General features: G+C 45.5%; 1 protein-coding gene across 3 annotated transcripts in view; it reads right to left on the reverse strand.

Annotated features, from left to right (window-relative positions):
• rer1 (retention in endoplasmic reticulum sorting receptor 1) overlaps positions 1 to 16,524 on the reverse strand; it is a 43,237-nt gene that overhangs the window by 6,974 nt on the left and 19,739 nt on the right. For all 3 annotated transcript variants that reach the window (XM_085967252.1, XM_085967255.1, XM_085967254.1), the window contains exons 2-5: positions 10,949 to 11,036; positions 10,069 to 10,173; positions 8,333 to 8,432; positions 3,381 to 3,459 (exon numbers count right to left, since the gene is read on the reverse strand). In XM_085967252.1, coding sequence (XP_085823378.1) covers positions 3,381 to 3,459; positions 8,333 to 8,432; positions 10,069 to 10,173; positions 10,949 to 11,036 — 372 coding nt within the window. The remainder of the gene's footprint in view (positions 1 to 3,380; positions 3,460 to 8,332; positions 8,433 to 10,068; positions 10,174 to 10,948; positions 11,037 to 16,524) is intronic.

Below are 16,524 nucleotides of genomic sequence, written 5' to 3' on the forward strand. Positions count from 1 at the left end.
AAATGGAACATTTTCTTCCTTGCAGGAAGGGTCCCGAGTAGATTGGGCCTATACTCTCTGGAGTTTAGAAGAATGTGAGGTGATCGCATTGAACATACAAGATTCTGAGGGGGATTGACAGGGTAGATGCTGAGAGATTGTTTCCCCTGGCGGAGTCTAGAACTAGGAGGCATAGTCTCAGGATAAGGGGCCGGCCTTTTAAGACTGAGATGAGGAGGAATTTCTTCACTCAGAGGGTTGCGAATCTTTGAAATTCTCTGCCCCAGAGGGCTGTGGATGCTGAGTCTTTGAGTATATTCAAGGCTGAGATAGATTTTTGGACTCTAGAGGAATCAAGGGATATGGGGATAGGACAGGAAAGAGGAGCTGAGGTGGAAGAGCAGCCGTGATCTTGAATGGCAGAGCAGGCTCGAGGGGCCGTATGGCCGACTCCTGCTCCTAATACTTCTGTTCTTATGTCTATCAGCAGGGACTCTGAAAGAAATTTCTTTCTAAAAAGATTTGCAAGTGTTGTTTTTGGAAACCATAATAGGGAAAATTGTAGTTTGGTTGATGGCGGTTTCTTTAGTTTTGATTCTCAGTTAACATTGTGTGACAGTGCTCTGGTGATTTGGAAGGGCAGGGTTCAGCTGACCTCTACATCCTTCACCAAGCTCCTCCTGTTCGTTTCATTACTTTTGGCATTTTCTCTCCTTCCCATCGATGCCTACGTTTTTTGTTTGTTAGATGGCGCAGAATTACGTAACAGATACTGCAAGGTCATCATACGTTATGGCAATTCTGACCAAATCATCCATTACAATTAAACTTTATGGTTCAGAGGGGGAGTTTCTGGTGAACAATATCAAAAACATAAAAAGGAGGAACAGCAAGATCATTGGTGCTTTGCAACAGATTTGAAGGCCCAGGTGCCTGCTCTTCTCTGCCACCCCTCCACCAGCCTGGCTGCGGGGAAGTGCACAGTGAGTACTGGCCAGGTGGTTGGCGAGGAGACAACACCAGCTGAAGAACTGCCTATCCCGCCCCACGCTCCTCCATCATCCAAACTCCGACATGAGCTGTGCAGAAGCCAGTGGCCAGCACAGTCTCCAGTCCTTTCCATTTGGACATAGCGTGAAAGAAGCCTTGCATTTATATAGCACACTGTCGCATCACAGTAACATTTAAAATAGCTTCACATATAATTAATTGCTTTGAAGTACAGAGACTCCTGTTGTATCAACACAGCAGCCATTTTACACTCGGCTCTCATTTCCAGTGCCATTGTGAACCATTATTTGCCCTTCAGTGACTAGTAGCTCAAAGCTGAGCTACAAATATACTAGCAATATATTAAAAATATTGTGTGTGCATGCAACTTTGTCAACCTTTCCTCAATATAAATTTCTATATCCACATTTATAATGGACACTCCCTATGTAATCTTGTCACACTGTAATTGCAACCTCCCGCCAGTGCTGGCACTGTAGCGCCTCAATTGTGTCTCCTAGGTCCTTGTCCTATACCAGAGACAAATTGCTAAGCTCCAAACAACTCCATTTCTCAGATTCCCAAATTGCCATACATTTTGTATTTAACTATGCATAATATTGAATCAAAGTTATTACATAAAAATAAGGGCAGAATTTATGTACATTTGCATGTTCTGGTCCAATTATCCCTGGCCTTCTAGCCCAGCTTCACCTGAAGACTACACTTGGTTTTGACTCCCTGTGTGCAATGCCACGGGACATTGACTGGTATCCAATAATCTAGATAAAACAATGCAAACACTCTTAATCGGGAGTCCTGGAATTTTAACAAGATCTCTTTAAAATTCTTGTGATTCATGTGACAAATTAAAAGAAAGTGTAATGAGCTGGAAGTTAGTCGTCTAGTCAGCTGGGTGTTGGGTATGAACTGAAACCCGTCGCCATGTTTAACAGTCTCCAAAACAAAGTACTGAGCAATCCACACAGGTGGCATTTCTGTTCCTGGTATGGAGTGCAGGATTAGTGAGTCTTGGGAATGCTGTGGACGATATAAATCGGAGGGCTACTGCTTTGGGTTTGTTTTGGTCAGTTTTAGGGGGAAACCTGACCATTGGGACATTTTTTCACCATAGCAGAATCTCTGTCCTCCAAACGGAGAGTAGGGAGTGTTCACAAAGACCAGTGGAGTCAGCAACAGTCTTCCGTCCCTGCCACAAACTCCATACTCCTGCCACCACTCCCATTTCCTCCTCAGCGACTGTCTCAGGCTGAACCAGACGTGCCTTTAGCCGTCTAGGCCCTAAGCTCTGGAATTCCCTCCCTAAACTCCTCTGCCTCTCCACCTCCCCTTCCTCCTTTAAGACCTTCTTTAAAACCCAACTATTTGAACCAAGCTTTTGGTCACGTCTGTTTTTTCTCCCTTACGCTTTGGTGAAGTGCCTTGGGATGTCCTATGTTAAAGCCGCTACATAAATGCAAGGTATTGTTGGTAGCTCTCGGGCCCGTTCAGCCCTAACACAACATATTACACATCCTCCTGCAGGATCATTGTACAGGGCTGCGTGAAGGTACAGCTACTTACCTTCTGCCCCTGACGAGTGTTTCCAGACATCAGCTCAGCACTTCTCGGATGTGTGGGTTGAAGAGCTTTCTATTTTGTTCCAGAGTGGGACTCAGCACAATCGACAGAACAGGTCACTATCACCAGACCAGCCTCCACACAACCAGTAGGAGCAGTGAAGGGACTTCCAATGAGAAACTTCTTTACCCAGAGAATGGTTAGAATGTGGACTATTCGCCTCAACCACAGGGAGTGGTTGAGGGGAATAGCACAGATGCATTTAAGGGGAAGCTAGATAAGTACATGAGGGAGAAAAGAATCGGATATGCTGATAGAGTGAGATGAAGTGAGGTGGGAAGAGGCTCGTGTGGAGCATAAACACCGGCATTGACCAGTTGGGCCGAATGGCCTGTTTTTGAGCTGTAAATTCAATGTAATTCAATGGTGTGCTCGGTTGCTGGTAATTATTTTAAACTGCAAGATAGTAGTTCCTTCCTGTCCAAAGTAATCAGAATGTTTTTCATGGGTCTCTCGAACTGCCTCCAGCATTATCACCTCCCTTGGCATGTAAACTCGGTTGAGTTTATCAGCGTGCTGAAGTGACGATGCCAAATATCATGACACAAGCACACTGCTGTGCAGCCCTTGCTAACTGGCATCTGCCAGACAAACTACATCCAAAAATAATTCTAAAAACCCTCTACTGTCCTCCGCCTGTATTCTCTTGTTAGCTCAGTGGAAGAGGTAGAGGACCAAGCCGCCAGACAGTGTGAAGCAGGGATAGAGAGGTTGGATTTGGTGGTGCTGTCACTGTGGAAGACAATTGTTCTCGCCTTCAAATCACTTACCAGAACTTGAACTCTGGCAGCCTTCTTATAAAGGGTCTAAACTCCTCGTTCTGCTTCGTCGGTAACGCAGGTCCATCGTCTGGGGAGGAGAGAGAAATAGCATCAACGTTTACCAGCAGTCGTGACTCAGTAGCCTCACACAAAGAAAAAAACCTGCATTTATATCGAGCCTTCCATGACCTCAGGACGTCCCAAAGCACTTTACAGCCAATTAAGTGCTTTTGAAGTGTAGTCACTGTTGTAATGTAGGGAAATGCAGCAGCCAACAGGTGCACATCAAGGCCCCACAAACAGCAATGTGATAATGACCAGACAATCTGTGTTTATTATGTAATAAAAACAGAAAATGCTGGAGAAACTCAGCAGGTCAGGCAGCATCCGTGAAGAGAGAAACAGAGCTAACGTTTCAGGTCGATGCCCTTTCGTCAGAAATTGAACTAGATTATTGACGAAAGGTCATCGACCTGAAACATTAGCTCTGTTTCTCTCTTCACGGATGCTGCCTGACCTGCTGAGTTTCTCCGGCATTTTCTGTTTGTATTTCAGATTTCTGGCATCTGCAGTATTTTCTTTTTGTATTTGTGTTTATGATGTGTTGTTTGAAGGATAAATATTGGCCAGGACAGCGGGGAGAACTCCCCTGGTCTTCTCTGAAATAGCGCCATGAGATCTTTTACGTCCACCGGAGAGAGCAGACGGGGCCTCGGACTAACGTCTCATCCAACAGTGCAGCACTTCCTCAGTATTGCACTGGAGTGTCAGCCTAGATTTCTGTGCTCAAGTCCCTGGAGCGGGGCTTGAACCCACGACCTTCTGACTCGGAAACGAGAGTGCTGCCCACTGAGCCACGGCTGACAGTAGAGGGTGCACTGTACCCGGCAATTCAATGTTCCTTCTTGTTTAATTGTGTATGGGGAGGTTCTAGATCACAGATCTTTATGGTTTTATATCATGGATCCATTTCAGCCACAATTTAAGACATGGTAACTGAAGCTGCAAAACGTTTCTCTTTAGAACACTTCTAGGCAAATAGGGCGGGTCACAGTGGAATCCCAAGACTGACCCGGTCTCACCTGTGACATCACTTGTACTTGTGTTTGTCAAATCACACTGCTGCGCAGGACATATTCCATTTATAACACGCAGTATACTATTATTTGATGTTTTTTAAAATGATAATTAAGTCGTTTTGTAGTTTTTACAGCGCCAGACAAAAATCTCAGTTGCAAGCAGGATTTTATTCTCACCTGTACTCCTACTCATGAGACCTATACTCAAGTTCCAATTGCTCAGTGAGTAAAGTCACCACCTGACTTTACTGGAATCGATCATCAGAGGCAGAGTGACTGAGCACTTGCACCAGTGTGAGCTGATCAAAGAGGGTCAGCATGGATTTGTGATGGGTGGGTCATATCTGACTAATCTAGTTCCATTTTTGATGGTGCACAGAGGAATGTCTGTCTATCACTGCCCAGTGGCCCGTGCTGGCTGGAATCTGTAGGTGCGAGAATAGGATCGGGCTCAACTGTGATCACCTCCATCATCATATAGCTATAGTGATGACCAATGTCAAGGCTCAAACACAAAGCATGACCAGAGGGGTGCTGGTACCCATGGAAGGGTACCCCAACAACAGTCAGTGGCTTCAGGTGAACCCTTAGTCTTGTGCACACAAATTTTTCGTGTGCTCTCAGGAGGCTAAACACCGAGTATCAGTCGGAAGAACAGTGTCAGGTGGAAACATATACAAGTGAAGAGTGAATTTAAAAACAGTCCACCTGAATTAACAATTGCCTTTTCCCTACTGCGTGAGCTATGGGTCCATGGGGAGCCCCCTGTTCACTGGCAGTGTAATTGCTACACTTTCACAGCATCAGCTAAGTCAGACAAGTAAAGCTCATTGATTAAATTTGACATTTCTTTTGCAGCTGTAATTATTACCCACACACACACACAGAGCCATTCACTGGTGCGCATCAACAGCAGCAAGCCATTTTCCCACTGACAACCTGCCATCTGCGCCAGGCTCGGTATGAAAATAAAGATAGCAAACTCCGCACCTCCCAAGTATTCCTGGGTAGTCAAGAGAGCTGTTGGATGTGCAGGAAGCGGGGATCTCTTGATTGACCCTTCTAAGGGTCCAACAGGGATGGGCAGCCAGCCAGCTGGGGAATTGCAGGACAGAACCGCACCGGGAGGTCACAGGGCAAACTTTAGCACCACTCTCCCCGTCTCCCAGAACCACCGTAACGACGCCAACTTGGATACCTCACCATTCCTCGTGGAGTACGGAACACTAAGACATCGGGGTTTTAAGCCAGGGTTAAATTAAAAACACTTTTTGGGACAAAGCAAAAATGAGCACATCACAAAACACATCGATCGCACTAAAACACTTTAGGCCTGTGCCTTGGTCTCCATGCTCGGTGATTGAAGAATATAAAATCGGGTAAAATTTCTTCACAGAGGGTGCTTAGCACGTGGAATTCTCCGCCACAAACCATTATTGAAGAGGAGTCTGGAAGTTCTTTTAAAGGGGAGGTCGATAACCGCTTGATAAGGAGGAATGTTAAAGGGAATGGGGAGCAAGCAGGAGAGTGGGATTAGACATGGTGCCTCATGGAGAAAAGCACCGGCACTAGCTTGACGGTCGGAATGACCTGTTTCGGTGCTGGAACGTTCTACGATAACAAAGCAAGAAAAGACTATTCAGCTCGTTAATTAAAAGCAAAATACTGCAGCTGCTGAAAATTTGAAACAAAAACAGAACGGGCTGGAAGCAGAGAGCAGGACCTGTTGCGAGGTCAGACAGACAATGTTTCAGATGTGGACCCTCCTACAAAACTGAAAAATAAGGTGCAGACAGACCTATTATTTTAGCTATATATTCATTTTTAAACTGGTTTTAATTTCACTCCTGATACCCCCCAGGTTTTCCATTTTCCCCCATTCTTTCTGCACTCGTACTTCATCAACTCTTCGCACATACTTTGTTTACATAGAATATACAGCATAGAAACAGGTCATTCGGCCCAACCAGTCCATGCGGCGTTTATGCTCCACATGAGCCTCCTCCCATCCTTTCTCATCTAACTCCATCAGCATAAACCTCAATTCCCTTCTCCCTCAAGTGCTTATCTAGCTTCCCCTTAAATGCATCAATACTATTCGCCTCGACCACTCCCTGTGGTAATGAGTTCCACATTCTCACCACTCTCTGGGTAAGGAAGTCTCTTCTGAATTCCCTAATTGATTTTGTGGTGACCATCTTCTATTGATGGCCTCCAGTTTTTCTCTTTACCACAACTGGAATCACTCTCTCTCTGTCTACTCTATCAAAACCTTTCATAATTTTCAAAGACCTCTATTAGGTCACCTTTTCAAGAGAAAAAAGAGACCCAGCCGGTTCATCCTTTCCTGATAGGTATAACCTCACAGTTCTGATATCATCCTTGTAAATCTTTTTTGCAACCTCTCCAGTGCTTCTATATTATTTTTATATGGTGACCAGAACTGTACGCAGTACTCCAAGTGTGGTCTAACCAATGTCTTTGTTTCTTACTTGACTGAAATATATCATTCCACTATCGTTTCCTCTCTGAGTTTGCTTTTTTAAAAATATATATTCCCTCCCTTTTTCTGATCACCTTAACAGGTCTGTCCGTCTCTCCACTCTCAAAGAAGGGTACGCGGACCAAACACTGACCGTCTGCCCTCTCCCCTCAGGCCAATGGACCTGCTGTGTCTCTTCAGCTCATTAAACCTGTTCCTTCCACATACATATAATGGAATCTAGACAATCCATTTAATCCTCCAGTGAAAAATCCGGCAAAGTTTTTTTTAATCTGCCTCCTCAAAAAGTAAATCAAAGAATCCTCCAGGATATCGATCTGATTTTACATCCTACAGGAAACTTTGTGATATCCGGCACCGACGGGACCAAGCTGTTGCCGTACCATCAAAACTGCCGGACAAACCAGCGCTAATGTTGAAACATACGGAGATTTTGAGCTCCGTATCTGGCAACAAACCCTGTTGCTTAGCAACAGCTTCTAAACAGTCGGCCGTACCTTGCAAGCGTCTCTGTAGCTTAGCAACAGCTTCAGCGAGACCTTGCAGAGCCTGAGCGGTGGGGAAAAAAAGCAACGAAAAGAAAAAAAAACTAACGAAACGGCTCCTGATTTTTGCCGGTGGCTCGAGCATTCTGGACAGTCAACCTCTGGATAAACCAAAGTTTCCTGTACTTCCTGGACCTGTTCCCTTCCTTGATGTTTATCCATGGTTGAGGCAGCTCAGGACCATCTCTCTCTACTTATCCTCAGAACTCTCAATCCAATTCCGCTGGCTCTTTAAACGGTTTTTATGCTGTGCTGGTGGATCCTGTCACCTGGGTTACGTACAGCTGGCTGCAACATCACAGATATACTTGGAGATTAAGGCTGGTGGTTGAGAGGACCCAGTTATACTACTGAGCCGTGTGATCCCCATGCATTGTCAACCAGCAATATTGGCGAGGCCTGGGCATAACATAAAAGTGCTTTGAAAGGTGTCAACAGACTCAGCATCAGCTGCTTTATCTGGGATCATATTCTACATATCTCCAACTCTGTGGCAGAAATAAATCCTTCTAATCTCCAGATCGCTTGAAGTTTGTTAACTCTGTCCTCTAGTTCACTACTCATAGCCCAAATTACACATGCTGCTTGTATCTGCATTATCTCATCAACTGTTCTCCCATCAGTTGAGACCTGGATCATGTCCCCATTCTCAATCTTTTCTCCACAACAAATACAAATGGAGTTCGGCGAGTCTTTTTCCAAAACAGTATCGAGTAATGTTTCCGATCATTCTTCTCTAAACGAAAGGAATCAAATTTAACAGGAGTGCTGCAATGCTGAAAATTAATGACACGTCGTATCTTCACTCGCACAAATCCACTGAAGTCTCAGTACCTGAATCTTCCATTAGTGAAGGGTCAACTTTTGGGGACAGGAAAGCAATGAAGAGGTTCAGGTGGTAAATCCCCAAGGCGTACGTCACAATGTACCATCCCTGAACAAGAAAAACACCACAAATTAGCATCCAAAGGGACTTGGGGGTCCAGGTACATAGATCATCAAAATGTCATGAACAGGGACAGAAAATCAAAAAGGCTAATGGAATGCTGGGCTTTATATCTGGAGGACTAGAGTACAAGGGGGTAGAAGTTATGCTGCAGCTGTACAAAGCCCTGGTTAGACCACACCTGGAGTACGGTGAGCAGTTCTGGGCACCACACCTTAGGAAGGATATATTGACTTTGGAGGGAGTGCCGCATAGATTTACCAGAATGATACCTGGACTCCAAGGGTCAAATTATGAGGAGATTTTACACAAACTAGGGTTGTATTCCCTGGCATTTAGAAGGTTAAGGGGTGATTTGATTCAAGTTTTCAAGGTATTAAGGGGGACTGATAGGGTAGATAGAGAGAGAAACGATTTCCGCTGGCTGGGGAGTCTAAGACTCGGGCACATAGCCTAAAAATTAGAGGAGATCTTCCAAGAGTGAAATTCGCAAAGGGTGGTAGAAGTTTGGAACTCTCTTCCGCAAACAGCAGTTGATGCTACATCAATTGTTAATTTTCAATCTGAGATTAATAGATTTTTGTTAACCACAGGCATTAAGGAACATGGGGCAAAGGCAGGTATATGGAGTTAAATCACAGATCAGCCATGATCTCATTGAATGGCGGAACAGGCTCGAGGGGCTAAATGGCCTACTTCTGTTCCTATGTTCCTTTCGCAGGACCAGGAAAACGTCAAACAGGGGGAGTTATTGTCCATTTTTGGCATCTTTGATCCTTCCTATGACAATCAGTATCTAAGGCATGTGGACCAGGAAGATCCCAGGTATGATCCCTGGTCTATGTCGAGTTAGTTGGCCTCAGGTGGGGAGGGGCAGTTGGCCTTCGTGTCCCAGGCTACAAAGGGGGGCGGGGGGGAACAAATCGGCCACAGAATTCTTGTTCCTGATTGCTCGCCACGAACTGCTGCTGCTGGTGGACTTCAGGTGACTTTGACTATGATGCTTCATGTAGTCAAATATCCTGGCAACACCCACTGTCTGGATTTGCACACGAAGTGCGACACTAGAGGGCAGACAGTGGAACTGGAGCCCAAAAGAGTCAGCTTGTTCGCGAGAGCAAACGGGGAGGGGAGGGGCAAATAGAATGCTTGCCAGCAACTACACGTTATTAGATCTAAAACCAGCCTCTACTACAATTACATTCGCCACAACTTCCATTCAGTAAGGATTCGCTGGCGCTCCTGGCCTCGCTCAGAACACAAGGGTAACTGGTTTGCCTCACTGGCGTTTCCACCATTGCTGCTGCCAATACTGCACTCAGTTCAGGTGGCAGTAGATACGAAATGGGACACTTTTACATCAGGCCACGGAAACTCACCCCATCAGTCTGGTCTTGATTTGAATCGAGGTCGCAAAGGTGAAAGGGCAGTGTCCAACCCACTGCCTCACACCGTGCCCCACCTGGAAAATCTCCTCAGCAAAAGGAAAAAAGTTGGAGTGGGAGTTTGCTTCTCAGTCTTCTGGTGAAGACCAAGGCTAGAATCTGCGCTGCCACAATACTTTTATGGTGAGATTAATGGACTTTGTTGCGTTGTTACTGGGCGTACAAAACAACGTACTCACCTGCAGGATATAAACTCTAATCATGTAGACTGCACCAAAGACAAATGTTACAATCCATCGCAAAATGCCGTAGGGTGTGGACTTGTCTAAGGAGGATTGGTAGGCCTAAGAAGAAAAGAATATTTAGCACTTATTTATATGTTGATTTTTCCTTTAGCAGGTTGGAGCACCCTCCGGATTAATACACCGCCCCGTCTGGGAGTGATATTCAGATCAGGAAGGTGCGGAATTAGTTGATCTCAGCCAAGGACAGTCGCTGAGGTTCTACAACGGCTCTCGGGGGGGGGGGGGGGGGGGGTCCTGGGCTGGGGAGGAGACATGGGCGATAGTCATCCAGGGTTCTTACTCATGAACGCTACGCAGGGACTCATGTTGAAAGCTGCCTTTGTGGACATCAGGTAAGAACTGTGAGATCCATGCCTGTGTCTCCCCCACCACCCCCAATAAATCGATAGCCTGCCAACACGGTGGCCACGTGGGCCACAGGATAGCCAGGTAGCCATGGAAAGATACCCCAGCATGAAACAGTGCCCTCTTGACGGGAAGGGATAAAAAAAAAAATGCTTTCTCTGAACCATCAACAGCAATGGGATCAATCCCCTTACAGACCAATAGTGCGTATTCATACTTTTCCAATTTTGGCTGGGCAATTGCTAGGTTAAACTCACATACTTAAAGTGGATAAATGTAGGGTTCCCCTCATTTAATAATGAACTATAATTACCTAATAAACTACAAGAAACCGGATTTGGCTTCCCACAGACAGCAATACTCCATTGTGAATTGGGAGATTAGATGATCGTCAATTAACCCGATCACGGTGCGGTTGGGGGGGGGGGGGGGGGGTTGGTTGGAAGAGAGAAGGATGATGATGTCTTACCTGTCCAATCTGTGTAAAAAACCTGCCGACTGCTGATGGTTTCCCATGAATGGCATCTCCACTGCTGTCCCCTTCTGACATACTGTTTCTAATAGAAAAACACAATAGATTTGGAGAGGAGGCTGGACACCTTATTTCTCATGAACAGATTATCCTACATTGCCTTTACCCCTCCAGCTCCCTGTCCCTCCCCTCACTGTCCTTCAGTGGTAGAACCTTCAACCATCTTGTCCCCACAATGTAGCACTCCTTCCCTAAATCCCTTCACCGTGTTACATCTTTCCCCATCTTCACATACCTCCTTAAAACCTACCGCTTCCACCATATTTTCAGTCTCCTCCACTTCCATCCTACCCCTGCTCGAGTTTCACGGCCTACTACAGGAAACTTTCGTTTATCTGGAGGTTAAATGTCCGGAAAGCTCTATCTACCGGCAAAATTCAGGAGTCGGTTCAGATAATTTTTTTTCTTTTCGTTGCTTCTTTTCTCCAGTCCTGGCTCTGCAAGCATCTCTGTAGCTAAGCAACAGCTTCAGCTAGACGTTTGCAAGCTGCGCCGACTGTTTTGAAGCTGTTGCTAAGCAACAGGGTTTGTTGCTTCACACGGAGCTCTGAGCTCCATATGTTTTAACATTAGCGCTGGTTTCTACGGCAGTTTTGATGGAACGGCACCAGCTCGGTCCCGGATACCAGAAAGTTTCCTGTATGAAGCTCCTTGGTATGTTTCACGGGTGCTAAATAAATGCCAGTTGTTGTTGTTTCATCATCCTGAACAGAAAGCGCTGCCAACCCTATCCCACTCTGACTCTTCCCGATTAAAGTTGTACGGGGTACAATAGCATAGTGGACCAGCAACCCAGAGGTTGCAAATTGAAATCTCACCCCCAACAAGTTATGAAACTGAATACAATAAAATCTGTGGGCCAGCACTATAAAAAAATGACCATGAAAACTGCTAGGTTGTGGTGTAAACCCAACTGGTTCACTAATGCCCTTCAAGGAAGGGAAGGGAACCTGCCATCCCTACCCACACTGACCAACATGTGGCCCATCCCAGGCACTGACACCTAGTACCCTCAGGGCAACTAGGGATGGGCAAGATCAAGTAAAAATTCGTGATGGTGGATTTTTACCAAAATAGCAACTGTAAAGTTACGATGATTTTAGGCACAAAAGCAACTAATGCACCTGATTTTACGGTAGTCGGTTTCGGACACAACTTTAATCAGCGGGTTGCTAGGACTTTTAGAACAGTGTCACTGAAGTAAGCAAAAGCGTTCCAGTGTAACTTGTCTAAACTTTTACAGTCTGCCTGTGTGCTGATCCGGCTGGAGCTCCGGATCGGGGAACTGCTCAGAAAGCGCAACCTATGGGATATTTCACACCGAGAAGATTGTGTGAGGTTACGTTGTCATGTGCCCGCGCGGGGAGTTCAGGGAGAGACGGCACGCCACATCTCTTTTTTTTGTTGCCAAGTGCACAGTGCTGCTCAGTCAAAGAATGATCAGGTTTCACGACAGAGCCTTTCTCTGAGGAAACACAACTGAAGGAATTCAGCCCAAGCGATCGAGTAGCATTGGGCAGCTAAAGGTTTCACAGGAGGGAGTGGTTTACAGATCTATCATCGGTTAGCTCTTCAACCCTGGTCTCAGATCTGACGCACAAGTCAAATTATTTTTCAGGAAAATGGTCCAATCGCAACATCCATATTCACCAATGGTCAGAGCCACTTACATGGAATTCCATTTCTGCCAGTATTTTGGGATCACATTCTATGATTATGTCCAGTCATGATGAAAGACCACTGGTTAATGGGGACGGAATAAGTGAAATTCCTTTGTTATTATGTCAGGCCAATAAAATGTTCTTGATTTTAACCAGAATTATGGGATTATATCTTTCCGAGAAAACCACTAACAAGCAGCCAGCTGAGCCTGAGAGCGCAAATTTGCACCGTCAAAGAGGTTTATTTTTAAATAAAACCTTGATGGAAGTTGTATTTTTGTAACTTTTTTTTGCACTTAAAGATAAGGGAACAGAAACCTCTCTACTTCAGGCACCCACAGCATCAGGGGAGAGCCCCTCTACTCTACCCCAGCAATGTGCCTCGGCCTTAACCTCAAGAAAGCCCATGCTCCAACCATCCTGTGGTCTCTGAGTGAGATCGTTAATTTGTGCTAAATTGGCGGTAGTTCAGTGCGTGACTGAGAACTGGGTCTCGGCCGTCAAAGATTGTTATTTTCTTCTCAGGGAACAGGCTGCAGAACCCAGGACAACATTTACAGCCAGAAAAAAAACACTGGAGTATAAGGTGCGATGTGAAGTCCATAGTGTGACAGGTAGAGAAACTGAAAAGGTAGTGGACAGGCACAGATAGTGACCACATACACAACACGGAACAAGCAATTGACAACACGGAACAAGCAATTGATAACCAAGTACAGGAAACTCTTTGGTATCCGGCACCAACGGGACTGGCATGTTGCCGGTTGATTAAAAATGCCGGATGACGGAGAGGGTTATCTACCGAGGCTATTTTTAACAAAAATAAAAAAATCAAGAAATGTGCAGTATACAGTAACTGGGTACTCACCTACAGAATGTTGTGTTAAATGGATGGTGGAAGATGCTTGATTAAGTACAGTACTGCCAGTTGAGGGTAATCCATAACTCTTTAATTACTTAACAGTAAAACAAACTTATACAGTAAGCGACTGTATACAGTACTGTACTCCTGTTATTGAGGTGTTCAGACTTCCGACTGCGCCAAGAAGCCGAGTAGTGGCAGTTTGGAGAACTACCCCCACTGACTAACTCGGCCACTGCGGGAGACTCGGACTCGGCAACATTGCCGGTTATTGAGGTGTTGTTTTCGGAGTATGAATTTTGACGGTTAATAGAAAATTCCGGATATTTAGGTGCCGTTTAAACGAGAGAGTTTCCTGTATTAATGAATCAAAAGGGCGTCAGCCTTGGCCCAGTGGTAGCACTCCGACACCTGAAATCAATCACACCATCGCCTAGCCCAACTCATTCTTTTTCAGAAACTCCTCGCCTCCCTCAGTCTTCCGTGATACCTCGGTGCCAGTCTTGGCTCATTGGTAGCACTCTCGCCCGAGTCAGAAGGTTGTGGGCTGATGTCTGATCTCGGCTGACAGTATTGCACTGTTGGAGGTACTGTCTTTCGGATGAGACGTTAAACCGGAGACCTCGTCTGCCCTCAACCAACATCGCTAAAACAGATTAACCAGTCATTACATCATTGCTGTTTGTGGGAGCTTGCTGTGCACAAATTGGCTGCCACATCTCCTACAGTGACTACACTTCAAAAGTACTTCATTGGCTGTGTAGCGCGTTAGAACATTCCGAGGTCGTGAAAGGCGCTATATAAATGCAAGTTCTCTCTCTCTCTCAAATGCAGAGAGAGAAAATCAGGACACAGTGTTAAAAGCTGGGAAAACAACATAAAATGACAGCCGAGGGGGCTCCTGGGGAGGTGAGAATTAGATGCAGTAACTGAAAGAGAACACAGTCGGATACTGCTCGAGTGAGAGAACAAAAACAGAACAAACTTGAAATGAAGGCTTGTAAGAAAGGATGTGAGGAGCATCGACAGTACAAATCACACAAACAGAAAATAGCACAGAGACAGCAGGTCAGATACTGCTCAGTCAGGCTCAAACTGCCCCGAACCCAGGACAGTATCTCGAAGCCTAACAGAAGAGTAGCGAGGGGAGGGAGCCAGCTGATGGGTTTGGGACAGGGAAAGAAAGTGAAGCAGATAGCCCCAGGCTGGACTTTTCCCATTTTCCCGAGTAATGAGGCGGATACAGAAAAGGTCATATTTGGGGGGACGGCAAGTGCGAAGCGAGGAGAAACGGCAAAAGATCAGAACAATGTTAATTCTTGACAGCACTCATTTGCTTTAAAAGCAACACTGTCAATTATTTAAGAACAGAAATTCCCAACTATAAATAACAGAAGGGTGTTTCAGGAGAGCAGGGCAGAGTCAGGAAGTGTGAAAGGATTAAATGATACACTGAAGATACAAAAAATACACCCTAAAAACACAGCATTTCCGGTTCTGACAGAACAACTTTTGGCAAAGCTTGCCGAAATTCAACAAAACTGTTAATGAACTCCACGCGACACAGCAGATGGAACACTTGCATTGAAAACTTGTCAGCCATACAACACACATTACCCAGGGCACAGTGTTAATTGTGATAAGCAGCTCCACATGGAACCGTTAGCCAAGTCTGGTATCGCCCACACTTTTCTAAAAAGCACAAGCCCTGTCCAGCATGTAGCACTGGCTCTGCACAGCAAGGCCACATTAGGCAGCTAAACAACCCCCAACTGACTCACCAGAATCATACCGGGGCTTAAAGGGTTACATTACGAGGACAGGTTGCATAGACTAGGCTTATAGTCCCTCGCGTGTCGAAGATTAAGCGATGATATAATTGAGGTGTTTAAGATGATTAAAGGATTTAATAAGGTAGAGAGAGAGAAACTGTTTCCTCTGGTGAGGGGAGTCCAGAACAAGGGGACGTAACCTTAAAATTAGAGCTAGGCCATTCAAGGGGTGATGTCAGGAAGCATTTCTTCACACAAAGGGTAGTGGAAATCTGGAACTCCCCCCCCCAAAAAAGCTGTTGAGTCTGGGCGTCAATTGAAAATGTCAAAACTGAGATTGATAGATTTTGGTTAGGCGAGGGTATCAAGCCACATTCCCTATAAGCTGCACGGCCGCCTGTTCCACGCAGCCCGCGACTGGCTTTCTCAATATTAAGTTTCACACATTGTGAATGTGCCACGCAGTCCCTTAAAGGGGCCACGCAGTCCCTTAAAGGGGCCGTGCACCCAAAAAATAAATAAGGGGAGCATTGGTATCAAGGGTTATGGAACCAAGGCGGGTAGATGGAGTTCAGAATAAGGGGGCACCCTTTTAAATCGGAAATGAGGAGGAATTTCTTCTCTCAGAGGGTCGTGAATCTTTGGAATTCTCTTCCCCAGAGAGCTGTGGAGGCGGAGTCATTGAATATATTTAAGGTGGAGATAGACAGAATTTTGAACGATAAGGGAGTCAAGGGTTATGGGGAGCGGGCAGGGAAGTGGAGTTGAGGCCAAGATCAGATCAGCCATGATCTTAATGGCTCGAGGGGCCAAATGACCTACTCCTGCTCCGACGTCTTATGTTCTTATGTTTAAGATATAGAGTAGCCATGATCTAATTGAATGGCGGAACAGGCTTGAGGAGCTGAATAGTCTACTCCTGTTCCTAACTGTAAATCTTCCATTCGATTGGCTAGGAAACACCAAAGAGTAAAATCCCTTATATATGGTGTTTAGAAGGCTGCAAGACCCATACGATCCATTGAAACTCCTATACAATCACTTTAAGAATGCAGGGAAAGGTAACGGATTCAAACAACAACAGGAAATGCACGGCATCTGTAAAGAGTAAAGAGGGTTTGGACATTTCAGGTGTGTGCCAGTCATCAGAAGTGGATTTCAAAAAGAAAATTACATTGCTGCAGGCAACTGCTAACATTCAAGTCCCGAGGTCAGATA

Source organism: Somniosus microcephalus, chromosome 25 (genome assembly GCF_052327205.1).
Source record: "Somniosus microcephalus isolate GS21.2 chromosome 25, FLI_Smic_1.0, whole genome shotgun sequence".
Taxonomy (NCBI): domain Eukaryota; kingdom Metazoa; phylum Chordata; class Chondrichthyes; order Squaliformes; family Somniosidae; genus Somniosus; species Somniosus microcephalus.